The following is a 27,895-nucleotide window of genomic DNA, read 5'->3' on the forward strand; positions in this document are numbered from 1 at the left end:
AGAATGACTGTTGGTGTACTGTGTGGCAGTGAAAAAACTGGAATTAGAATTTCAGTTTACTTCCTGGATTTCCTGAATTAAAATGCAATCGACCCCAATGCTGATGGCTAGGCATGGTTCCGAAATCTCATCAATATACTAACTACATCACTCTACTGCACCCTAGTTGTGTATGTTCCCAATCTAGACAAGAGAGATGACAGTGGTGAAGGAGATGTTGTGACCAGCGTCGGGGCAAATCCATATATATTCAGTCAATCCAGACAAACTGATATTCCAATTTAAAAGTCTCTGCAGGTATGCCTTACTACTTGATGTAAGCATGTATAATAAATACGATATGCTGGTAATGAATGAGTTAGGGTAAGATTTCATACTTATGTTAAACAATCACGGAGACATAAAATTACCACTTTTATATACAGGTCTCCTTTATTTCAGTAAAAAATGTTTTGTTTACAGTCTTGTACTAGAGCAGAATGTTGCACTATAGGTGGGGCAGGGTCTCCCGATACAAGATAGAATTTGCCATTTGCCTTTATAAAAAGAACAAAATAAACTAAAAACCCCAAAATAAAATAAATACTGCAGAATGGTTGGGGTCATTTCCATTCCATTGTATAGCAGGGTCTGAGTCAATTCCATTTCTAGTCAGTCAATAAACTGAAATTATAATTCCAATATTCCTCAATGCTTTTCTATGGGGAAAAAATTGAATTTCAGTCTACTTCCTGATTCAACATAATTGAAATGGAATCTACCCCAACCCTGGCTGGAGTACAGCGACATGAGGAGCTGAGCGGCCAGTCTGCTCCACAGCCACAGGCGAATAGGAGTCTGGCATCTAGAACACTGCACATTGACAATGACATACTTAAGACACAAAAATGATTACCAGCTGTATGCATGTACGGTCCCTGTCCTAAGAGGGTTTTTCATACAGAGATCGCTTGAAAGGTTAGCAGACTGCCTTATTTGTTGCTCAGAGATGGGGAGAGGTGGTAGCAGGCTGCTAGGCAGGTGCTGACTGACAGGACAATGTTCATTAGGCACCAAATGGAACAAAATGGACTAAAACAAGGAGGGACGTGTCAATAACAAATGCTCATTTTCAGTTGCAAAACGTTTTCTGTTGCATGCCCTAATGAACACAACCCTGGTGGTTTAGTTAAATCAGCCCTGTTTCTACTAATCAGGGCTCAACAATGTGCCTTAAAAATCCCTAAAGTAAAGTTATGCTGACTTTTCAATTTCAACAATCTCCCAGAAATGTGGTCCGCTAAGCCGGTAGCTTGTAGAGGTGGAGTTTGCTTGTGGAAGCATAATGTTCCACATAGGAATGAAAAGGACTAAGTAAGATAAATGATATCGCTCTCTTCGCCAGGCTGTAATGCCCTTGTCACACTTCTGGTCAAATTAGCATGGGTAGCACCATTGAGGGCTTTTACCATTTTAAATGTAGTCAACTGGGTGCGACTTCCAACTTCATTGGCTGATCCTTCCTAGTGACCATGTTGGAGTCATGTGCAACTGGGTCATCAGCCAATCGTGAAGAAGAGAAGTGACCTCTTCAAAATGGAGATGCTTCCAAAGCTGTCACAGACGCTATAATGGCACAGATACAAAGACGAGTCCTCTGTCTACAGTGAGCTCCAAAAGTCTTGGGACAGTGACACATTTTTTGTTGTTTTGGCTCTACGCCAGCACTTTGGATTTGAATGAGGTTAAAGTGCAGACCCTCACCTTTAAATTTGAGGGTATTGTCAACTATATCGGGTGAACCATTTAGAAATTACAGCACTTATTGTACCCCAATTTTAGGAGACCAAAAGTATTGGGAGAAGTATTTGGTCCCATATTCATAGCAAACAATGACTACATCAAGCTTGTGACTCTAAAAGCTTGTTGGATGCATTTGCTGTTTTTATTTTGTGCCCAATATAAATTTATGGTAAATAATGTATTGTCATTTTGGAGTCACTTTTACTGTAAATAAGAATATATGTTTCTAAACAATTCAACGTTATGTGGGTGCTACCATGATTACAGATAGTCCTGAATGAATCGTGAATAATGATTTGTGAGAAAGTTAGACGCACAAATATCCATTAATTTCTATTGAGCACAAAATAATCTCAAACACACAAAAAAGAGAAAATGCATCCAACAACTTTTTAGAGTCACAAGCTTGATGTAGTCATTGTGTGCTATGAATGAGAGACCAAATACTTCACTTTTTTTCTACTCTAATACACACAAGTGAATTTGTCCCAAAACTTTTGGTCTCCTAAAATTGAGGGACTACGTACAAAAAGTGTTGTAAATTCTAAACGGTTCATCCGACATGGATGAAAATACCCTCAAGTTAAAGCTGACAGACTGCACGTAAAGCACAGTCATTGTGTCACTTCAAATCCAAATTGCTGAAGTAGAGCCAGAACAACCAAAACTATTTCACTGTCCAATACTTTTGGAGCTCACTGCATCTCCATGGGCACAACGCTCAGATAGCTAGCTATGTCTATTGTACACAACACATTTCTAACTCTTGTTAGATATCGGATTTCACAAAACGTGCGAACGTGACCGTTATCGTGAACTAGATGGATGCATCATGGTGTTCTTTATTGTTGTGAAATTGAACAGCTGATTTTCCCCGAAACGTTCTCTTTCTATGGCTCTGCAAACCGGCAGTTCAGGAGGTTCTCCGATCGCGACATTGAAATGTAAAAGCAGCCAATAGCAACTGACCCTGATTGGTTCACCTCCTTGTCTCACATTAGATTGCGCAACTCCGTCTGCATTGAAGGACTAGTGTTGAGTTTGAGTGGTGCCACCTGTCGGAAGACAATGGGATTGTCCTGTATGGGGTACAGTGTGGTGAGGTGCAGTACTCCTATGGTCATGAGTCATGACACATCTCCATGTCTCGTAGTGAAACAAATTTGCAAGGTACAGACAGGAGCGGAAAGCACTACGTGGGACTAGTACATAAAGTGGCTGACGGGAGATAAAACAGTAGCATAGTTAAATTGAACAAGAGTCCAGCAGTAACCCGATTACGAATCCTGTACACACCCTGCCTCACACCCTGCAGTACTTTGGAGAGGAGTGTGTACAAACAAGAAGTGATTTAGGAACATATCCCTTCAACATATCCATTCATTTCAGATTAGTATTTTGGGGGGAATGCGAGGTAAAATCACTGCAGCAGACTTGACATTGTTGATAGTTCAACGTAAGTAGGGATGGTGTATCAAAGCAATCTGCACACATACATACACAGACAAACATGCATACCTCGCTCACGCACGCACGCACGCGCACACACACACACTCATACACACACTATCCTTTCGCAATGAAGCTGACAGATTAAACACAGTAAATATCAAACAAGCTTCTAAGGCTGCTCATGCACACACACACACACACACACACACACACACACACTGAAATACACTCCCTTAGCATACAGAGAAACAAAGAATCAAACTGGACACAAGGAACAAAAATACATCTTTGACAAAAGGCAGTTTTAAAGATGTGTATCTCATTTCAACTGTCAACTTCAGAATATTCCAATAACAACTACAACACACAGATAAGCAAGTGGTGATCGTCCCTACAACCGGAGTCACAGATAGTCCAGCACACTACAGGTCCCAGAGGGAGCTCTGCCGATCTTGTGGTTGGATGCTCGCCAACAATCTTTAAGAAATGGGATAACTAAAAGCAATACGTTGGCAAGGGTTATCAGTAGGCTTCGTCGCGCTTCCATCTGTCCAGTAGTAGAACATGGTAAATAGGAGGGGAGGCCATTTTAAAGTATTAAGATCCCACACCACTGCTGGGGGATTCATTGTGATGTCACTGAAGCCAGTGCACTTTCTGTGATGCAACAGAAAAAGGAGAAGTGAGTCTATATGGCGCCATCTCAAATTTCACCCTATTTAAATGACACCCCATATAGGGAACTACTATTTACCAGAGCCACACATATACAGCATAGGGCCGGGACGAGACTGGCAAAAATGAAAACACGAAGCAGACCCCATCTCTTTGGTCCTTTGAAACCAATCTGTATGTACAATATTGTGTGCTATAGCTTGGAAAATAAAAACATTTCACTCTGGATAACATGATGTTTGTTTCCATCAGGGCTGTTTTCCCTAAAGAAGTTAAATCCGCTTTGTGTTTTGTTTCCTTTCCCCGATATTAACGATTATTGAAATACTGGTAGCATCCGGGCCCTAATAGTACATTTGTGTATACTATATAGGGAATATAGATGTCAATCGAGATGAAACCATATGCAACGTCCAAACACAGCGACGTTTCTGGATTTCCTGTGAGGTCACAAAGGCAGCTGAACCTCCATCATGGGATGTCACAGCAAAGTTTCTGCAGTTCCTGTGAGGTCAGAGGCAGCTGAACCCATCCTGTGATTTCAGAGTGAAGTTCCTGCACTTCCTGCGAGGTCACAGAGGGAGACGAGCACTTCCTGTGAGGTCATAGTGGTTTCAGGGAGATCCCTCAGTCGAAAGAGGGATCCGGTTTCAAATTGTAAACAGGGCACACAGCGAGGACAGCTATGACCCGGAAGCATAGAGAAAGGGGTGTGGACAGACATCCCCTAATGGCTCCTCCTCCCCGGCCCCCTACTAAGTGCAGCCAACACTAAATAAAACGTGTCTTTGTGCCCCACCTTTGTGGGAGACTGGGGCGTGGAAAAATAGGAAAAATACCATCCCCTAACACTGGAATTACACATACATCAGCAGACGACAACTTTTCTATCAACACGCCTCCCTCTCGCTAACCTGGAGTCTGTCCTGCTCTACTCACAAACCACTGGTAGTCCATCATTATGTACAAAGAATAAAATAGGAAAAAAGGTTCAATGCAGAGATCAACTCCTCCTCCTCTTGGTTCTCCATGCACTCCACAGACAGCGCCCCCCTGTGGTTCTGCCAGGCCCTACCACACTGTGCAGCGGTGACCAGAGTTCATCGGGGAGCCAGCGGGGCACTGGAACTGCTCTGCAAAGGCTGGCGAGTTGGAGAGGGTGCCGATGACGCGGTACTTTGGGGGGCTGTGGGGGTCTGTCATGAGTCCCTCGTGGGCACTCTCCGGGGTTCGCACGGAACACCACACCTGAGAGAAGAGAGGATCCCCAGATAAGTCAGACAGTAGCTAGTGTTCCTCTCTGTGTTTCCAACTGTTGTGTATAATTCATTCATTTGGACTCAGTTTGGTTGACACTTCTCTCAAACAGTAGTTGTAATAGTCCACTCTTACTACCACCCCAAAATACATTCACCCCCATGTCTTATTTCATGAAGCAGGGCCAGAAATTCATCCTGAGCAGGATCTGACTAGGAAAAACTTTTACAATGGCAAACATTGGCAGTAGAATGGCCTTACTGAAGAGCTCAGTGACTTTCAACGTCTGTCATAGGACGCCACCTTTCCAACAAGTCAGTTTGTGAAATTTCCACCCTGCTAGAGCTGCCCCGGTCAACTGTAAGTGCTGTTATTGTGAAGTGGAAACGTCTAGGAGGAACAACGGCTCCGCCGCGAAGAGGTAGGCCACACAAGCTCACAGAACGGGACCGCCGAGTGCTGAAGTGGGTACAAATAGTCTGTCTTTACCACAGAGTTCCAAACTGTATCTGGAACAATGTCAGCACAAGAACTGTTCGTCTGGAGCTTCATGAAATGGGTTTCAGTGGACGAGCAGCCACACACAAGTCTGAGATCACCATGCGCAATGCCAAGCGTCGGCTGGAGTGGTGTAAAGCTCGCTGCCATTGGACTCTGGAGCAGTGGAGACGTGTCCTCTGGAGTGATGAATCACGCTTCACCATCTGGCAATCTGACGGACGAATCTGGGTTTGGCGGGTGCCAAGAGAACTCTACATGCCCGAACGCATAGTGCCAACTGTAAAGTTTGGTGGAGGAATAATAATGGTCTGGGACTGTTTTTCATGGTTCGGGCTAGGCCCCTTAGTTCCAGTGAAGGGAAATCTTAATACTATAGCAGACAATGACATTCTAGACGATTATGTGCTTCCAACTTTGTTGCAACAGTTTGGGGAAGATCCTGTTTCAGCATGACAATGCTCCCATGCAAAGCGAGGTCCATACAGAAATGGTTTGTCGAGAACCACTTGACTAGCCTGCACAGAGGAAGAACTTGACTAGCCTGCACAGAGCCCTGACCTCAACCCCTTCGAACACCTTTGCGATTAATTGGAGCACCTACCGCAAGCAAAGCCTAATCGCCCAACATCAGTGGCCGGCCTCACTAATGGTCGTGGCTGAATGGAAGCAAGTCCCCGCAGGAATGTTCCAACATCTAGTGAAAAGCCTTCCCAGAAGAGTGGAGGCTGTTATAGCAGCAAAGGGGGGTCCAACGCCATATTAATGCCCATGATTTTGGAATGAGATGTTCGACGAACAGGTGTCCACATATTTTTGGTCATGTAGTGTATTTGACTTGAACTACATCAGGATGTGTGCAATGTATTCTGTTGACACTCCCATGACCCACCTGGGCGAATCCCACAAAGAACAGTTGGTCATTGGTCAGGTTGACCGCCGGCAGCCTCTTCTCTTCACCGTTCTCCTGCACCCATGCCTGGTACGCCTGAACACAACAGAAAACACCATTGCTATAGAAACATTAACTACCACACAGTATAGTATAATAAGTCCTGTGTGGTAACATCTTAGTAACATGTTACATAGCAGTAACTATGTAATTGCCTTAGAATTACATAGCAATGGATTTGGGCAATAACCACTCAAGCCCATCACAACAGTTCAGATTCACTACAGTGATTACGGAGTTACTAGACAGACACGTGAGCAGCTAAATCGAATGTGTTATCAAGTAGGGAGACCCACTCACATTATAGGCTGCCTTTAGGCCTCCGTTGTCAGCAATGTTCTCTTCCAGCGTCTGCTTGCCATTGATATGCGTCCCATTGATGGTAAACCCGTTGTACTGCTCTACCATGCATTCCGTGAGATTCTTAAATGCGTCCACAGAGGAATTTTGCCACCATGGCCGAAGGTTCCCGTCTTTGTCGTATTCCCTGCCTGATTAAGGAATACAAATATGTATTTTTTTTTTAAAGCACACCTAGCGATCATGTACAGTATATGTATACATGCCGCGCGGTGTGTGTGTTGGTCTGTGGGTGTGTTTATGAGTTCTGTGGAGTGTAAGTTAAAGGTGGACACTAACCCTGGACACCAAAGGCATGAGTGAGTTCGTGTCCCATCACCACTCCGATCCCCCCGAAGTTCAGTGCTCTGCAGAGAGTTCACATGGGGTCAGAAATGCAAGCACACACGCACACACTCATACGCACACACTCACTTGGGGTGATGCTGGGCGTAAAAGGGTGCCTGAAGGATTCCAGCTGGGAAGACAATTCCATTCTTGTTGGGCATGTAGTAGGCGTTGACTGTGGGAGGGGTCATACTCCATCTAGGGGGAGGTGGCGGAGACTAGTGTAAGAGAGCAAACCAGTTGAGGCTCATGAGAGACAGCTCATAGTCATTTCTGGAATGGAATGGATGGAGTTGTATAGTATGTGGGGTTTTGTTTTATATAGGGAATTGAGTGCTATTTGGATTTTCTCCATGAGATTATCAAACACATTTTTTTTTTTTTTTTAAGTAATCAGATTACAAATACTTTTGATAAACTGGATGATTACTTTTTTAATTACTTTTGCATTTAGAAAGGATGTTAGCGAGAGAGAGAAAATACATTAGGACACCTTTCAGTTCTCTCTAGGAAGGTTTAGTTTTTGTGGTAGTAAAGTACATGTCGGATAAAAAATGACAGGCCTGATGGAGAAAGAAAATACACTAGACAAGGTGGGATCTTTATGTGTTGGTAAAATTAATTACTCAAATTTCAGTGGAAAAGCTTTTATGCGCAAATATTGATATAATAACCATCATATCGAAGTAAACTTGGAGTCCTCCCACTACAACTCATCAGTAAAACATGGAGTTTATTAGGTTACAGATTAAAGTAGCAATATGTACCTTTTTGGGCAATTTGACCAAATTCACATAGAAATGGGAGTTATAGATCTATCATTCTACTTGAAAGCAAGTCTAAAATGCGGTAGATCTGTTCTTGGGGGGCTATTTCTATGCTTCCCATTCTTACATTTTGTTTTTGTCTCTTTTACTTGATGTTTTGTACACCAGCTTCAAAACAGCTGAAACAACAATATAATTGGTTATAGAAAATATATTCCACAGTGGTTTAGATGGTACAATGATTCTCTACACTATACTAGCTTATCACAAACTGAAACTAGTGTCATGACGTTGGGTTGGGGGTAGGTTTATGACAGTCATAAATACCTCTTTTTCTCTTCCCTACTGATGTGACATAAGAAAACCCCTTGGTTAACATAGAGATTCTGGGGACATCAGAAAGTGGGGGGAAATGAACTATATTCTGGTAATCCGACCAACTGAACATATGCGGTGGTACTTAAGGTATATTATGTTAGTTCGGTTGCCCTCTGACACATTCTCATCAATGATAGAATGACATAAACTCTACTGTGGAAAGTCTAAATGTCAGAGGTATCGGATTCACATGGAATTGTTGTTTAATTCAAATGTTTGAATATGACATTATTTGTGAAGAGGTGAAATGTAATATTAGCTTCCAAATGAGAGATCTGTGCTTTCATAAGTTTTCCTCTGCTCACAGTGGCCCGCCCCTGTGAAAAGGCATGGGTTAGAAACTTTTCAGACACACCCCTCTCCCTCCACTATATAAAGCCATTGACAAGAATATAACTTCCTGTTCCGGGTACACCAGGATGACGGTCCTGTGTCAGAATGGTTCAGATAATAGCTACAGAACTAAGCCAACATCAGCATGGACTTTGATTGTGAATGGTATGAACTTTGAACTCGTATTCACTACAGAAGTGATATCTCCTAACCGTTGAGTTAGCAGCAGCGAAACGCAGGTTAGGAAGGACAGTCCGAGTATCCCGTCTACTATACACAACGTTACTACAACGTATCCCGTGACTACCAGAGACATTCTCCAAAGGACAGAGGACTCGGGTTGGCGATACGGCCTTCCATCTACCACCAACCTACTGAAGCGCAGCTCAGAGTAAATATGTATTGCATTTTCCTTTTCAAATGGGCGGTAATTTAGAATGCATCAGATACTGTATTTACGATAGCACAGCTCGCCTATGTTCCAGTCTCCCGCTCTTTCACTAAGAGACAGCCCCTTCCCTTTGTGTAACAAGCTGTCATATCTATTCCGCCCGCTAGGGACGTTTTTCTGTATGACGTACTTTGTGATCAAGTTATGATTTAATTGTATATGTGTGATTCTGTGTGATTAGTTAGGTATTTAGTAAATAAATAATTAAACCCAATTTTGTATTGCTGATTCAACTTGTTAGCCAGGATTCTTGCAGATAACAAAGGATTTACAACTTTCAGATGAGACTGAATAAAATGACGATTAATGTGACTGCTATTTAGTAAAATATTACTAAATCTTTAAGAGTTTATTCGGAAGATAACAGCTCTATAAATATTATTTCGTGGTGTCCCTCTCTAGTTAATTAATATTTACATGATTAGTTCAATCAGGTAATATTAATTACGGAGAAATTATTTTATAGAATAGCATGTCATAGCAATTAATCTGGCATAGTCAAAGACACAACACTAGGCAAACTATTAGAGTTTTAGCAACCAGGAAATGGCGGAGCGATTCCTGCATAGTGCATCATTAAATGATGATGAACTTCACAGGGTGGTGAAAGTTCAAGATGACCTTGATGCTCCTTTCCAATAAATATTGATGATCTTATTCTGGTGACATGATAATCTGTGCTTGCCTGCCTTTTTTCCATAATAATAATCTCATCATGTAGGCTATATGTGCGGTCTAGCCAGAGCTATTGGCTACAGTGCACGTGCCAATCCCAGAGTGTGCACACTCGCTATATAAACGCAAAAATGTTTGTTAGAAAACCCTTCAGTAGAGTTAAAAATGCGATGGAAACCCATTTAACTTGTATTTTTTTAAATTTGGTTTATGGGAATTTAAACTGCAAAAGTTATTTCATGTGCCCTACGTCATCTCGCACAGCCTTTTACCTGCAACAAGTCAATTTGATGGAAACATCTCCGGTGGGAAAATGTGCATATTGTTTTTATGTGGTTTTTAGAAAATTCACATGAAAATCTGTCTAATTGGATGGAAACCTAGCTACTGACATTCAATTCAGTATTGATAAAAGGCGCAAGTTTAAATTCGTTCCACCTTAGCAGGTCTGACCACAAGTCAGAGACCATTATGATGACACGGCAAATGCGTTTGATGGATCCTATTTGCCTTCTTCTAATGAAGTTTAAGGGGAAAGTAATCCAAAAGTAACAATACTGATTACAATTTGACGGGTAACTAGTAACTAACGGATTACATTGAGAAAGTAACCTACCCAATCCTGGTTGAGGTCAAGAATCAAGTTAATTTACAGTACAAATATGCACTGAGATATAGTGATGGTGGTGATCATGACTCACTGGTCGCTGTTGGGTGGCTTGCGGAGATGATCGGCCATCACCCTGGCGGAGAAGTTGTAGAAGTTGAGCGTGTTCTGGAAAAAGTTGTCTTCTGAGACGTCATACTGTGGACAGAGATGGATATACAGACAAAGGAAGACAGAGAGAGAAATAATTACTCACTGATCTACAGGGCCCTTGTAATTTGACCGTCAACTCGTCAATCATGACAACTGAACAAAAAAAGGCACCCACTCACCCAGTCATAAACATCATCCAGTTCTTTGGGGTCCAGGATAAAGTCAGGGAATCCAATCATGTTGTAGATGGTGTCCGCCTAAATATCAGGGGGACAAAGTGGATAAGAGAGAGGGCAAGATGGAGGAATGGGGCCGGAAAACCTACCATTTCCATTATCTGGAGATCTAAACATAGAGGGCTGTCTATTCAAACTACTGTATTATAACCTGTAACCCTATAATACTCCCTTCCCTGTCCTCTTACACACACGCAGGAACGCACACACACACGATACCCTGTGACAACCATACATAGCCTATCCAGTAGGTGACATATCTGACCTTGTCTTTGGCTGCCATCCGCGTCTGTTTGTCCATCCACTCGATGTGATCCAGAGCATCTTTGAACGCAGCACGGATCTCATTGATCATCCCCTCGACCTGATAGCGGGGTGAGATTTGATTTGAGACATGCATTAAATGTAAGGAGGAAGAAAGATGGAATAGATCCTTCTTCTATAAATTAGACTCTGATGTGTAATGAAATACCCATGGCAATCCGAAACCATCCCATCCCTCAAACATAAGGACATTTTTGATAGAAATACGTAACCACTAAAAAGATGAACAAATTGTGCGTGATAGTCTATAACCCCCTTGCCAGTTGCCTCACACTGTGCCTCTCCGCTTCCATGTCTCCCTCTTCTACTTGCCCCTCTTTTCTCTACCCAATAACAACCTCTCCATTTAATAGTCCAATTTGTCTCTTCTTTATCACTCTATATATCTCCCTCCCCTCTACAGGACAGGGAACTATTACTAAATTAGTATTTCATTAATTGTAAACATTTATAAGAAATTAGCATAAGCGATCAGCATTATTAATGTTACAATTCATAAGCATTTATAACATTATACAAAGCATTTATAGGCATTCATAAACATTGATAAGAATTTCAAATAGCTTATTATAATAAAGTGCTAGCAAATAGGGTTATTTTATGATGGCTGAGTTTACAGTGAGACCCCATGACGTTTCACTACACATGGTAACCCCTAGGGGGCAGTCATACACTGTTCATGCGGTTAAAAAAAAAACACCACAGGCTTGAATAGACGTAAATGCAGTTGTGGCCTATCAAAACTCACAATCTTTTTGCTGTGTTTATCAAACGTCGCTTTAACAAAGAGCGCTCCCAGGGCGAAGCCGAGCGTGTCATCTGTGTTCCCAATGCAGGTCTGCCATCGAGGTGTGCGGGGCTGAGCGAACACACACACACACAGAGACAGACAGACAAGTCTCACACCAGCTGTTTACTCAATCATTTTGGATGTGAAATGTGTGTGTACTGCAAGTTTGTTGAGGTAGCACACATTGCTTGCTAGGAGCCCAAACAGTCTCACATACAAATTGCAAGTGCTGGTTTCCCAGACACAGATCAAGCCTTGTCCAGTACAAAAAAGGATGCTCGACAGAGGATCTCCATTGTAAATGGCTCTTTAGTCCAGGACTAGGCTTAATATGTGTCCGGGAAACCGGAACCTAACCAGGTATTTCACAAAGCAGGGTTAATCAATGACATAAGTAAGAATATGGTTGCCTCCCAAATGACACCCTATTCCCTAGTGCACTACTTTTAACCAGGCTCTAAGGGCCCTAGTCTAGGGTAGTGCACTACATATGGATTAGGGTGCCATTTAGGATTCAAACCTAAAAAACACACTTTCTTGGTTCCATACAGGCTCTCTAGCAGCTTGTCCTGGGCATTCTCAAAGCGCTGGTCCAGACTGGATGCTCCCTTCTGCACCAGGTTCCAGATCATGTAGTTGTTGAGCAGGCTGAGAGACAGGGAGAGACAAGGGGAGAGAGAGAAGGGGAGAGATGAGGAGGAAGAGGAAACACGAGGACAAGTGGGTGACAAGAATAAGCAAACAAATAACAATGGACAGTTAACATCCTGTTGGTTAGTGCAATCCAATGACTGTTTTCCCACAGTGCAAAACTGGTTGCAAGGATGTTATTATGACGTTTTTCCATGACATTATGGTCAGGTTGTATATTGGTTGTACTGTGCCTTCAGAAAGTATCACACCCTTAAAAATGTGGTTTAAAAAAAATGTGATTAAAATAGATTTGTCATTTTTGGTCAACAATCTACACAAAATACTCTGTTGAAGTGGAAGAAAATATCTAACATTTAATAAAAATGTATTAAAAATAAAACAATATCTTGTTAGATTCACCCCCCCTTGAGAAAGTACATGTTAAAAACACCTTTGGCAGCGATTACAGCTGTGAGTCTTTTTGGGTTAGTCCCTAAGAGCTTTCCACACCTGGACTGTACAATATTTGCCCATTATTCTTATTAACATTTTTCAAGCTCAGTCAAGTTGGTTGTTGATAATTGCTAGAAAGCCATTTTCAAGTCTTGGCAGAGATTTTCAAATAGATTTAAGTCAAAACTGTAACTCGGCCAACATCCAATGTCTCCTTGGTAAGCAACTCCAATTTATATGAACACTGGAGCTCTGTCAGAGTGACCATCAGGTTATTGGTCACCTCCTTGACCAAGGCCTTTCTCCCCAGGTGCTCAGTTTGGCCGGGCGGCCAGCTCTAGGAAGAGTCTTGGTGGTTCCAAACTTCTTCCATTTAAGAATGATGGAGGCCACTGTGTTCTTGGGGACCTTCAATGCTGCAGACATTTTTTGGTACCCTTCCCCAGATCTGTGCTCCGACACAATTCTGTCTCAGAGCTCTACAGACAATCCCTTCGATCTCATGGCTTGGTTTTTGCTTTGAAATGCACTGTCAACTGTGGGACCTTATAGAGACAGGTGTGTGCCTTTCCAAATCATGTCCAATCAATTGAATTTACCACAGGACTTCAATCAAGTTGTAGAAACATCTCAAGGATGATCAATGGAAGGACACACCTGAGCTCAATTTCGAGTCTTATAGGAAAGGGTCTGAATAGTTATGTATTGTCATTAAGGTGCATTGTGTGTAGATTTGATGAGAATATTTTTTAAATCACTTTTAGCATACGCCTGTAATGTAACAGAATGTGGAAAAAGTCAACAGGTCTGAATACTTTCCCGAATGCCCTGTATAGGCTACTAAATAAACTCGCCAGTGGCACTGACTCACCCAATTATGAAACCTAGGACACTCACCAGTGATGGCCGATGCGCTAGTGACAATAGCCCATCTGAAGATAAGCTACTTTTAAAAACAGTGCTGTTTGTTCTGAATCGCTGAAAACTCAATTATTATTATTTTAGCTTCTACAGACAGATTAGTCATCTCTTTTCAGCAGTAGGCATTTGCTTTCCCCCCCAAAACATTTTTTGCATTTTGAAATTTGCCAAAGACAAACTGACAGCCGCGACCAACCATATAAATACAACCAATAGATGGCAGTTCCCATTTCAAGTGACCGGCAGCCATTGATAGTGTACTCATGAGTTCATCGGTCAAATTGCCAGGGTTAGAGGTTCCAAAATCCTTCTATGGATTATATGTCTATGGCCACAAGGCAACAAGCTGTTTGGCCTGCATGCTGCCCAAATTGTGGCCTTCTACAGCTATTGATCCTCTGCGGCTAAAGTATGCTCGCTGGTGTAGTATTTTGAATTCTTTTATTTCTGTCTGTTCAGACAAGAGTTAAATCATTTTTGAAATATATATTTTTTATGTTTTTGGAGAAAAACAAATTACTTATCAGGGGGTGCTGCAGCACCTCCAGCATCCCTATTTCCTGCAGCTATGGAAGGGCCTGTAGTACTTCATAACCACGTGACCTGTTACGGAACCTTTGGCTGTAGGGGGATAAGGACGACCAGGTTGGCTCCCGTCCAGGTCCTTACCTGCGATCAGTCTTGTTGATCAGGTCAGACACCTGCTGCAGGAACTCCTTGGCATAGAGCACCACGGGCTCCGTGTCATTCAGGTCCAGAGGGGACAGGACCAAGGACAGGTAGTCCAGCCAGTCCACCGCCGGAGCCAGCAGCTGATGGCGAGAGAGGTTAAAGGTCAGAGGTCACCTTTGTGAAAAGGAATGTTCACCACAAAAACGACCTTTTCAGAATCCAAAAGTGGCCTCACGTCGAGTGTGTCCCACATAACTTCATGATTTCACACACAAAATTGTGTCAATTGATCCAATTCATGAGGCATATTGTTGGATCCGCACAACAGATGGCAGACACAGGACTTAGGAATTAGAATACTAGAATGGCCATTAACTTTAAGGTCAGCCATTTTGGTAAGGCAGTTGGTCAACCATGGTTTGCCAGTTCTGTGATAAGATTGTTTAAAACAATTCATTTGAAAATGAGCTGCACTGTATGTTTGTTAGCTAGCAAGCCAGCTAGCTTCAGAGAAATGATTCCATTCATTTATCAAATTAACTACCAATAGACCAATATTCCAGTCGAACAATGCAGTCAATCCATACATTTATGGCCTGTTTACATATTATTGTAGAGGCTATTTATACAGCAAATTGGTATACAAGATGCATAAACTGTATTTATAATTATATGACCAGTGGCGACCCGTCATTCAGGGAAGGTGGGGCTGAGCCACAATTTAAATAAAAAACATGGGGGGGGGTGGCTTGCCTGTTTTGCATGTTATTTTGGCATTAATACGTGTCACATATCAGTTTGCAAACAATGTAAAACAATTAAATAATAAAAGAGTTAATAAAGTCTACAAACACGGTCTCTTTTTTGTTTGCTTGAGTAAGCCAGCTCCAAAACGCAGTGCAGGTGTTTCAGCCTAGCTCAGTGCTTTCTGTGGTGGTGGGGCAAGCCAGCAGAAAATCCAGAGCGTTGCGCCGTGATTGGCTCAGTGTTCTGTCACTCATGGGGACAGTACGTCGCCACAAAGTCTAAAAGGTAGAGCTCTAAAATTCAAGCCCCTTGGGTGCTGCCATAGCGTTACATTAGAAGTGCCCATCCAAGAAGGCTCAAGGTCATTGGCCACAGATAAAATTGTCAAATCACATTATATCTACAGTAGCTTTGATTGGACTGAGACTTTCAAAATCTTAGCTAGCAGTCGTCATCATGAATCAAGTCGACAATCTACTGGCAAATCCTTTTTAATCCTTGTATTATGAAGAGAATTAATGAGGAGAAATTACACATAAAACGTATTAGTGCTCATCGGCTATTGGACATAAACATTACACAATAAGATGGAAATCACAAATTCAACAACGAGTGGTTTCAAAGGAATTAGTGACAGTGGCTAACTGCAAGCATTGCAAAGCAATCAGACTGCTATTCAGTGGAGTGGCCCCAAGTCTAAGGGTCTCTTTTCCTAGTTTAAAATTATAAATATTCAACATTGGCCATGCTGTCAATGAAGCATGATCTGTGCCATCTGTGCTCATAACTTATCTCGCAACCGCCAAAACTGACTTTAGTCAGTTCAAAACTACTGAGAACACGGGGGAAAACGAGGTACGACTGGGAAAATACGTTTGAACTTTCATCCAACTCGAAATTGTAAATCCAGAACTCGGGTTCCCAGTTGTCTTGAAAGCACTATCAATCCAGAGAATGGCAGACTGATGACAGTTTCATGACTAAATTTGCCCACGAAGGACCGCCGCGCCACCTTCCTGTTCAAGTGAGCACAGCAAGGTGAGTTCAAAAATGTTTTGTATGCTGCTGCATAAATGATGTAATATGCCAGGGAAATATGTATACTGTAACTAAGAAAGTAATACTAAGTGTATGTTGTATAGTAAGCTGTTAGTAGCCTATGTGCCACACCCTAAAATGGTCTATTTTCACCTACTGTTCTGACTTGGTCTTGCACATGTAGCCTATAACCCGTTTTAAGAAATGTAATCGAATTTTGTAAGAGCTTTCATTGTCTACTTATATGGTCCCTTTATTCATCTTACCGTTCTGACTTGGTGTAGAGGGAGAATCCTGTAAGAACGGACCATGTTCTGAATTCTGTCGCTGTACATTTCAAAAGTGCTGAACAAATAGTTATATTGACTACGTCCGTCCTAGCTCGCTCATTAATGTCTTAATCGAAATTACGGATTGCCTCTTATCCGCTTGTTGTCCCCTTATGCCGTAGTTTGTACATCTCAGTTGTCAGTAGAAACCACATTTGTTTAATTTAGCAAGTCAGCCATATCAGCCATGTTTTTTTTAAAGGCAGTAAATGAGTCTGAATTAAATGTTTGACTGCCACACAAGGCTCCGCTGATTGCCAGGTGTAGCAGTGGTAAGGTGTTGGGACTCTGATGCGGGGACAGCTTTATGTAGGCACTAACAGTTTGTGGGCACTGTTGGTCACCGTTATAGTGCAATTCATGTATTGTTTAGTGTTGTGTAGTGGCTTTGCTGGCATGCATCCCACTTCTTTTTTTTTTTGGGGCCCACCAAGAATTACATTCTAAAAATCGGCACTGTATATGACAATGTTTTAGGTTGATATTAATTCTATATCACATGCCTTACTTTTATTTTCCTGCATAAGTAAAAACAGGAAATGTATCCCCTACTCCTCTACTGCCATTCAATTCCAATTAGACTGGTTTGGATTTCTCCCGGACACAATAGCTACCATTTTCTAACTTTGTGGGTTTCATGATATAGCCCCTCTAGTAATTTAATATGATTAGACAGCTCAACATTGCTTTAAAAAGTGTAGATTTTTGGGTTTGTTTTGGCAACATTCCGAATCCCTACCCTTGTCCCTTAACGTGCACGCTTTAATCCATGAGGGGAAGTGTAAAAGGAATGGACTGGTGTGAGGAATATGGTGGAAATTGCCTCCAGCCATGGTTGGATGACGGTAAATGGCCAGCCAAATGACCACGGTCACCGTAATAACTGTTCGAATAGCCAAAAAAAAAAAAATGTAAACCAGAATAATCTTCTACTCCACTCCTGACTATGTGCTGCCATAGAAATATAATAAATAGAACAGGCATCCCCAAGTCAATGATGGCATAATGGATGGACTGGCGGCCATTGCAAGTGTACCCACAGAGCAAAGCAGGTAGTAAATTATGTGCTAAAATATGTGTTGTGATTTGTTGATTCAACTCAACTGACATTACAAAAAAGACATTCCATTGCATGAGCCACATCAGTTGACATCATTTGAATGAACATTCTACATTCCCATGGAAATTATTGCATCACGATACCAGGCAGGAATTGCTGAGTGTACCAGTCAAATTGCCAGGGTTAAAGGTTTTATGCCTCAAGTTGAGCAATATCGATTTGGGACACAATCACTTGAGCATTTGTTTTTCTAATGTGTGTATGTGACTATGTTCTGGGTGGATCTTAGGCTGGACTTGGGTAAAGGATTTGGTAAGGACATCCATCTGCAAGCTTGTGATGTTCTTTTTGTTTTTGATAGTCCAAGATTCTCCATTAACGAAAAGTATGTGATGAATTTGATTATAATTATTGCTAAATATCACATCTACATAACTATTTTAAAGGAAAAAACACCCTATTCAATATTTGTAAAGGTAGAATTAAATAACCAGTTTGCGCAATTGAATACTATGCTCTGTTAGAATAAGAAGGTAATGAAATCAAACAATACTCGGATGTGTTTTAAATGGGTTTTTTTTAAACGATGCATTTCTGTTTTATGTAAAATTTTAAGGATGTATAGAGTATGGATGTATTGGTGTGTCCATCAAAGCTGTTGCCAGAGAATGTAATGTTCATTTCTCTACCATAAGCCGAGTAATGTAATTTTAGAGAATTTTCTAGTACGTCCAAATGGCCTCACAACCGCAGACCACGTGTAACAACACCAGCCCAGGACCTCCACATCCGGCTTAAATCACCTGCGGGATCATCTGAGACCAGCCACCCGGACAGCTGATGACACTGTGGGTTTGCACAGCTGAAGAATTTCTTTAAAAACAGTCAGAAACAGTCTCAGGGAAGCTCATCTGCGTGCTCGTCGTCTTGACCCGATTGTAGTTCGGTGTGGTGGTGGTGGGGTTATGGTATGGGCAGGCATAATCTACGGACAACAAACACAATTGCATTTTATAGATGGCAATGTGAATGCACAGAGATACCGTGACAAGATCCTGAGGCCCATTATCATGCCATTCATCCACCACCATCACCTCATGTTTCAGCATGATAATGCACAGCTCCATGTCGCAAGGATCTGTACACAATTCCTGGAAGCCGAAAATGTCCCAGTTCTTCCATGGCCTGCATACTCAGACATGTCCCTCAGTGAGCATGTTTGGAATGCTCGAGATGTGTCGCGCTGCATGAGGAAAATGGTGGTGACACCAGATACTGACTAGTGTTCTGATCCACGCCCCTACCTTTTTCTTAAGGTGTATGTGAAATGCATAGATTAGGACCAAATGAATTCATTTCAATTGACTGATTTCCTTATATGAACTGTAACTCAGTAAAATCTTTGAAATTGTTGCATGTTGCGTTTATACTTTTGTTCAGTGTATATTTCAACAAAGTATTGTTGCAGGAGTGCTAATCTTATCCGTTTCTAACAAACAATTTTCAGAACATTCTTCCTTGTGCTTTTTGAGGTGGAATGACACATAAAAATGTCAGTGGTATACACAATCTACCCATTACCACCCATTTGAATGATTCAACCCATCCTACAAATGCTGACTTTCAATTCCTGACTCTCAAACGGCCTGTCCATTCGTTCTGTCTGTTGACAAAGGATCCTCCTTTTCCTCCTACCCTTCACCATCTCTGTTGTCGTGTCTTTGCTATGCCGGATTAAGTGATATGACATGCTATTTTATAAAATCATTTCTCTGTAATTAATATTACCTGATTAAACTAATCATGTAAATGTAATTAACTAGAAAGTCGGGATACCACGGAATAATGTTTATAGAGCTGTTGTCTTCCGAATAAACTCTTAAAGACCTGGTAATCTTTTATATCAATAGCAGTCAATTATTAATCGTCACCTTATTCAGTCTTAACCAAGATTCTTACAACGTTCAGATATCTACACGAACCCTGGCTAACAAGTTGAATCAGCAATACAAAATTTGGTTTAATTATTTATTTACTAAATAATCACAGAATTACATATACACAGGATGGATCATACATTGATGACTAATTATGTCATACAAGAAAACATCCCTAGCGGACGGAACCGATATGATGGCTGGTTACACAAAGAAAGGGGGTTGGGTTTGAAAGAAAGCGCGGGAAGACTGAGGAACAAAAGGATTTGGTCTCTATCGGACCTTATGAAGCTATGCTATCGTAAATACAGAATCGTATGCACTCTAAATAACTGTCCATTTGGAAATGGAAAATGCAAGAAATATTTACTGAGCTGTGCTTCGATAGATGGAAGGCTCTCTCTTGTTCTTTGAAGAATATGTCTTGTGGTAGAAAGTATATGTTGTAGTACCGTCGTTGTGTGGTAGAACGGATACGTTGTAGTACCCTGTCTTTCTGAAGAGATTGTCCGTCCTTTCCTAGCCCACGTTTACAGCTGCTTCTGCGTTTGCTGCTGCTAACTCAACGTCTAGGATGTATCACTTCTTTAGTGAATAAGAGTTCAAAGTTCATACCAAGTTGCCATACTATTAGCTCATGCTATATTCTGGCTGGTATAGTCGATCCTTCCAGCGTGTTGATCGTCACCTCGACATTGAAATTTGCCCTTCTAAACGTATGGACATCAGTCCTCACGTCACAACACAATGTTAATTAGGTTGTAGTCATTCAACCAGTCGCAACCAGAGCTCACGCCGAGGTTGGCTTAGTTCTGTAGTTGATATTAGCCCTTTTAAACGTATGGACAGCAGTCCTCACGTCATCGGGAACACCAGGTTGATTTTCGTCAATGGGCTTTTGTAGTGGAGAGAAGGGCCTGTTTCATAGTTCACAACCAATGTCTGTTCACTTGGGCGGGAGTGAGCAGAGTTTACTTTATGAAAACAATTCTCTCATTTAGAAGCTAAAATTACATTTAATCTTTTCACAAATAGTTTCATATTTAAACATTTAAATTGCACAACAATTCCATGTGAAGACTTTCCAAGATACAGTTTATGTCATCCTATCATCAGTAATAATGTCTCAGACGACAACTGATCAGACATCATATTCTTTAAGTACCAACGGATATTTTCAACTGGTTGGATTACCAAAATATGGTTCCGTTCCCAACCTTTTGATGTTACCAGACTCTCTCTATGTTAACAAAGGGCTTTCCAAGAGTCAAATCTGTAGACTTGAGAGAGAAAATAGGGGACAGGTATTTATGAGGATCATAAACCTCCCCAACAGGGCAACGTCATGACAATGTGCAGTTCTGCTGCGGCCGTGGAGATAGAAAGGTCTAGCAACAGCTCTTGGCAAGAGGCACCTTGGCGACCAGGACAGTGTTCATAAACAAAGAAGAGGACCGCAGGAGAAGCAGACGAGAATAGTCCTCAGAGGAGGAAGAAAACAGACAAAGGAGTGAAGAGGCCACAGGTTTCAGATGGTGGTGGTGATTTCGTGGGGGATGGGATGTGTGAAAAACCCATGCATTTTTTTACAAATAAAGACAGGAGGAAAAGTGATAAGATTATAATTGAAGAGTAAAGGTTTTCCAGCCTGATCCAATGGCATGTGTCCACTCAAATCCACCTCACTTTATGTACCTTCTTCTCGCTCTCCCACACACATGGAAGCTCACATGTTCTCTCCCTCTCTCTCTCTGTGTAACCCCCACCTGACAGATGCACACACACCTGCAGCTCGGCGATGGTGATCTTGTGGTAGATCTTCTCCTTGTCGCAGCATTTGTCCTGCGATATGGTGATGTTGGCGAGCGTTGTCTCAAAGTCCAGGATCTGCTGCATCTGGCTCTGTGTGGAGTTCTTATCCCCTCCCAACAGCAGGCCCAGCTCCACCATGTAATCCAGATATGCCTTCAACACATGGGAGGGGATATAATCCAAGTTTTTCCTCATACAAGTAGAAACAAGTGTCATTAACCACCCACGGACTGGTTCATAATAATGGACTATTCCACCCTGACAGCATTTGTGTGCATTGTGTCACGCGATATGATTGATCACGTTTGCAATCTGATTTGTTACAGTACCTAATTTTGACAGCCATGGATAGGCAAAGACCCCACCCATACTGGCCACCACCCACCTCTCTAGCCACCCAAACTTTACTCACCTTTTCATTAGCTGTGTTGCCGTCATAGTCCCGCGGGGGGAGGAACAACCCTGATTGGTCCACCTGGCCGAAATACATCAACAGATGAGCAAACGCACTAATCATGAGGGAGAATGAATTGAAGTGTGCAGAGTCCATTCACTTTCACATTTGGCACCTACTAAAATCCATTGGATATTTATTCTCAAACAAATGAATCCCGACCTCAGGGGAAACATAACACCTTATTAAAAAAATACTCCTGCACATACCTCTGAACTGCTGATTTGGTTGACGTTACGGTCAATATATGGTTTTGTTCTTACATAAGGAACTGGCTTCATTAAAGTGTTACCAGACTGTTACTCCCAGCACCACAAAGTGACAGTGTGTTGTGCGAGCGTGCATGTGTCCGTCTCTGTGCACTATTGCAAAGGCTACATTATACCTAAATGTAGGCCTACAACGTTTAATATGCATTTTTATAATCATCTTCTTCGTCACATATGCGTTATTTGACTCGACGACCAGCAGTGGGGCATTTTTTTCCACAAAGAAAAGCTTTGCTCCAAGTGGGATTCAAACTCACAGTTCTTGTACCTCGTCATCTCCAGGCTTACCACCTTAGTGGATCACACCACCAGTCAGTTATAGCAGTAAGGGGTAAATTACAGCTATTTGAATTTTCAAATATAAACTTCTCGTTGCATAATCCTCCTACATCTTTATTCCTGTGAAAGCACAAGGATGTGTCTGAAACGGATAGGCAAAAACCATGAATTTGGTCATATGAGAAAATGCATCTTTTGAATTTTGTGTAACGCTAGTAGGCTAGGCAACTCAAGGATGCATCATGCAATATACAGGTAACGTCCAAAATAGAGGAAACCCCAACAAAGTGTCTTAAATGGGGCATTGGGTTTTAGCGCTTTTTGAGGTCAGTTCGGTTATAAAAAAAATTAGTTTTTCAATTTCGGTTTTGAGAATTATTTTAGACATTGAAAGGTAGTATGCATTTTTTGGGTTCCCAGCACCACAAAATGACACTGTTGTGCGTGAGAGTGAGCATACATGCGTCTATCTCTGTGCACTACTGCATAGGCTATATTATAACAAAATGTAGGCCTACAACAAAATGTGAAAAAAGTCAAGGGCTGTGAATACTTTGAAGGCACTGCATTATTTAATTCCATGTCATCATCTCATCTCTATAGAGCTGCTGCCTATGCTGTCTGACAAAATCCCTATTTTAGTAGTTCTTCAAAGAGAATGAGGCATACTTTTATGAATGTCAACCATCAATCACTTAGTGCCTTCAGAAAGTATTCATACCCCTTGACTTATTAGGATTCAAATTGATTTGTCATTTTTGGTCAACGATCTTCATAAAATATTCTGTCAATGTGGAAGAAAAATTCAAACATTCATGAAAAATAAAACAAATAGAAGCGTCCCTTTTTCAGGACCCTGTCTTTCAAAGATAATTCGTAAAAATCCAAATAACTTCACAGAACTTCATTGTAAAGGGTTTAAACACTGTTTCCCATGCTTGTTCAATGAACCATAAACAATTAAATGAACATGTACCTGTGGAAACGTCGTTAAGACACTAACAGCTTACAGATGGTAGGCAATTAAGGTCACAGTTATGAAAACTTAGGACACTAAAGAGGCTTTTACTGACTCTGAAAAACACCAAAAGAAAGATACCCAGGGTCCCTGCTGCTCATCTGCGTGAAAGTGCCTTAGGCATGCTGCAAGGAGGCATGAGGACTGCAGATGTGGCCAGGGCAATAAATTGCAATGTCCGTACTGTGAGATGCCTAAGACAGCGTTACAGGGAGACAGGACGGACAGCTGATCGTCCTCGCAGTGGCAGACCATGTGTAACACCTGCACAGGATCGGTACATCTGAACATCACACCTGCGGGACAGGTACAGGATGGCAACAACAACTGCCCGAGTTACACCAAGAACGCACACTCCCTCCATCAGTGCTCAGACTGTCTGCAATAGGCTGAGAGGGGCTGGACTGAGGGCTTGAAGGCCTGTTGTAAGGCAAGTCCTCACCAGACATCACTGGCAACAACGTCGCCTAAAGGCAGAAACCCATCGTCGCTGGACCAGATAGGATTGGCAAAAAGGACTTCTCTGACGAGTCGCGGTTTTGTCTCACCAGGGGTGATGGTCGGATTTGCATTTATCATCGAAGGAATGAGCATTACCCGGAGGCCTGTACTCTGGAGGGGGATCGATTTGGAGGTGGATGGTCCGTCATGGTCTGGGGCGGTGTGTCACAGCATCATCAGACTGAGCTTGTTGTCATTGCAGGCAATCGCAACGCTGTGCCTTACAGGGAAGACATCCTCCTATCTCATGTGTTACCCTTCCTGCAGGCTCATCCTGACATGACAATGCCACCAGCCATACTGCTCGTTCTGTGCGCGATTTCCTGCAAGACAGGAATGTCAGTGTTCTGCCATGGCCAGCGAAGAGCCCAGATCTCAATCCCATTGAGCACGTCTGGGAGCTGTTGGATCGTAGGGGGGAGGGCTAGGGCCATTCCCCCCCCAGAAATGTCCAGGAACTTGCAGGTGCCTTGGTGGAAGATTGGGGTAACATCTCACAGCAAGAACTGGCAAATCTGATGCAGTCCATGAGGAGGAGATCCACTGCAGTACTTAATGCAACTGGTGGCCACACCAGATACTGACTGTTACTTTTGATTTTGACCCCCCCCCCCCCCTTTGTTCAGGGACAAATTATAAAATTTCTGTTAGTTGTTAAGTTTGCTGGAAATAAACACAGTTGACAGTGAGAGGACGTTTCTTTTTTTGCGGAGTTTAGATAAGTATTCCTCTAGGGTTTTGTTTGTGCTTAGCTCCATTCCATTTATTTTTTATCCTGAAAAACTCCCCAGTCCTTAACGATTACAAGCAAACCCATAACATGGATGTAGCCACCACTATATTTGAGAATATGCAGAGTGGTATTCAGTAGAGGTCGACCGATTATGATTTTTCAACGCCGATACCGATTATTGGAGGACCCAAAAACCGATACCGATTAAATCGGCCGATTTTTAAAAATGTATTTGTAATAATGACAATTACAACAATACTGAATGAACACTTATTTTAACTTAATATAATACATCAATAAAATCAATTTAGCCTCAAATAAATAATTAAACATGTTCAATTTGGTTTAAATAATGCAAAAACAAAGTGTTGGAGAAGAAAGTGCAATATGTGCCATGTAAGAAAGCTAACATTTAAGTTCCTTGCTCAGAACATGAGAACATATGAAAGCTGGTGGTTCCTTTTAACATGAGTCTTCAATATTCCCAGGTAAGAAGTTTTAGGTTGTAGTTATTATAGGAATTATAGGACTATTTCTCTCCATACCATTTGTATTTCATTAACCTTTGACTATTGGATGTTCTTATAGGCACTTTAGTATTGCCAGTGTAACAGTATAGCTTCCATCCCTCTCCTCGCTCCTACCTGGGCTCGAACCAGGAACACAACGACAACAGCCACCCTCGAAGCAGCGTTACCCATGCAGAGCAAGGGGAATAACTACTCCAAGTCTCAGAGCGAGTGACGTTTGAAACGCTATTAGCGCGCACCCCGCTAATTAGCTAGCCATTTCACATCGGTTACACCAGCCTAATCTCGGGAGGTGATAGGCTTGAAGCAGAGCGAAGAGCTTCTGGCAAAAAGCAGGAAAGTGCTGTTTGAATGAATGCTTACGAGCCTGCTGCTGCCTACCACCGCTCAGTCAGACTGCTCTATCAAATCATAGACTTAGTTATAACATAATAAACACACAGAAATACGAGCCTTTGGTCATTAAAATGGTCGAATCCGGAAACTATCATCTTGAAAACAAGATGTTTATTCTATCAGTGAAATACGGAACCGTTCCGTATTTTATCTAACGGGTGGCATCCATAAGTCTAAATATTCCTGTTACATTGCACAACCTTCAATGTTATGTCATAATTACATAAAATTCTATCAAATTAGTTCGCAATGAGCCAGGCGGCCCAAACTGTTGCATATACCCTGACTCTGCGTGCAATGAACGCAAGAGAAGTGACACAATTTCACCTGGTTAATATAGCCTGCTAACCTGGATTTCTTTTAGCTAAATATGCAGGTTTAAAAATATATACTTCTGTGTATTGATTTTAAGAAAGGCATTGATGTTTATGGTTAGGTACACATTGGAGCAACGATACGCACCGCATCGATTATATGCAACGCAGGACACGCTAGATAAACTAGTAATATCATCAACCATGTGTAGTTAACTAGTGATTATGATTGATTGATTGTTTTTTTATAAGATAAGTTTAATGCTAGCTAGCAACTTACCTTGGCGTCTACTGCATTCGCGTAACAGGCAGGCTCCTGGTGGAGTGCAATGTAATCAGGTGGTTAAGAGCGTTGGACTAGTTAACTGTAAGGTTGCAAGATTGAATCCCCCGAGCTGACAAGGTAAAAATCTGTCGTTCTGCCCTTGAACGAGGCAGTTAGCCCACCGTTCCTAGGCCATCATTGAAAATAAGAATGTGTTCTTAACTGACTTGCCTAGTTAAATAAAGATTAAATAAAAAGGTGTAAAAAATATATTATAATAATAATAATATTTTTTCAAATCGGACAAATCGGTGTCCAAAAATACCGATTCTGAACACTTGAAATCAGCCCTAATTAATCAGCCATTCCGATTAAAATCAGTCGACCTCTAGTATTCAGTAGTGTGTTGTATTGGATTTGCCCCAAACATAACTTTGTATTCAGGACATTTTTTAAAAGTATTACTTTAGTGCCTTGTTGCAAACAGGATGCATGTTTTGTACAGGCTTCCTTCTTTTCACTCTCAATTAGGTTAGTATTGTGGAGTAACTACAATGTTGTTGATCCATCTAGAGTTCTCCATTTTAAAGTCACCATTGGCCTCATGGTGAAATCCCTGAGCCGTTTCCTTCCTCACCGGCAACCGAGTTAGGAGGAATGCCTGTATCTTTGTAGTGACTGAGTGTATTGATACACCATGCCAAAAGTGTAATTAATAACTTAACCATGCTCAAATGGATATTCAATTTCTGCTTTTTTTTACCCATCTACTAATAGGTGCCCTTGTTTGCGAGGCATTGGAAAACCTCCCTGGTCTTTGTGGTTGAATCTATGTTTGAAATGTACTGCTCGGCTGAGGGACCTTACAGATAATTCTATGTTTGGGGTACAGAGATGAGTCCATGCAACTTATGTGACTGGTTAAGTAAATTTAAGTTATGGAAACGTATTTAGGCTTGCCATAACGAAGGGCTTAACACTTGACTCAAGACAGTTCAGCTTTACATTTTTTATTAATTTGTCAACATTTCAAAAAACATAATTCCACTTTGACATTCTAGGGTATTGTGTGTAGGCCACTGACAAATTTTTTAAATGTTATCAATTTTCAATTCAGGCTGTAACAACAAAATGTGGAAAAAGTCAAGGGGTGTGAATACTTTCTGAAGGCACTGTAGATCATGGGTTTTCAGGTAGAGACCTTGCAAAGCAACTGCTATTTATCCCTCTTGATCGTGCATTCTCTTCTCTCCGTCTCCGGACAATTAGGCGCGCAATGGATTATGGTCATTGTTGTTAATTACCACATTTTCTGCACTAAACTATGTAGAATATTGGCCTGTTGGAAACTACAAATCCCTACTACATCGCACAGTTCAGGCTTAACCTGATTTATCTATGGAGAAACTACAGTGAGAAAATGCGCATTGAGCTCACAGAAGAAAAAGGAATGAAATGGAATTCAAATCATTTAAACAGATGTCGGTCAATTAGTTGTTTAAAGACCGAACAATAAC

The 27,895-nt window shown here is 41.6% G+C and overlaps 1 protein-coding gene across 3 annotated transcripts in view; it reads right to left on the bottom strand.

Moving 5' to 3' along the window:
- Positions 1-413: 413 nt before the first annotated feature.
- Positions 414-27,895, bottom strand: part of LOC139551729 (endothelin-converting enzyme 2-like) — a 52,737-nt gene continuing 25,255 nt past the window's right edge. For 2 of the 3 annotated variants that reach the window (XM_071363026.1, XM_071363027.1), the window contains exons 6-18: positions 22,032-22,094; positions 21,593-21,772; positions 14,694-14,836; positions 12,551-12,665; positions 11,976-12,086; positions 11,169-11,267; positions 10,847-10,924; positions 10,609-10,712; positions 7,391-7,501; positions 7,256-7,323; positions 6,917-7,107; positions 6,557-6,652; positions 414-5,157 (exon numbers count right to left, since the gene is read on the bottom strand). In XM_071363026.1, the coding sequence (XP_071219127.1) occupies positions 4,981-5,157; positions 6,557-6,652; positions 6,917-7,107; positions 7,256-7,323; positions 7,391-7,501; positions 10,609-10,712; positions 10,847-10,924; positions 11,169-11,267; positions 11,976-12,086; positions 12,551-12,665; positions 14,694-14,836; positions 21,593-21,772; positions 22,032-22,094 (1,536 nt within the window). In that variant the 3' untranslated portion in view covers positions 414-4,980. The remainder of the gene's footprint in view (positions 5,158-6,556; positions 6,653-6,916; positions 7,108-7,255; positions 7,324-7,390; positions 7,502-10,608; positions 10,713-10,846; positions 10,925-11,168; positions 11,268-11,975; positions 12,087-12,550; positions 12,666-14,693; positions 14,837-21,592; positions 21,773-22,031; positions 22,095-27,895) is intronic. The other variant, XM_071363028.1, reaches the window with a different exon arrangement.

This window comes from Salvelinus alpinus, chromosome 24 (assembly GCF_045679555.1).
Source record: "Salvelinus alpinus chromosome 24, SLU_Salpinus.1, whole genome shotgun sequence".
NCBI lineage: Eukaryota > Metazoa > Chordata > Actinopteri > Salmoniformes > Salmonidae > Salvelinus > Salvelinus alpinus.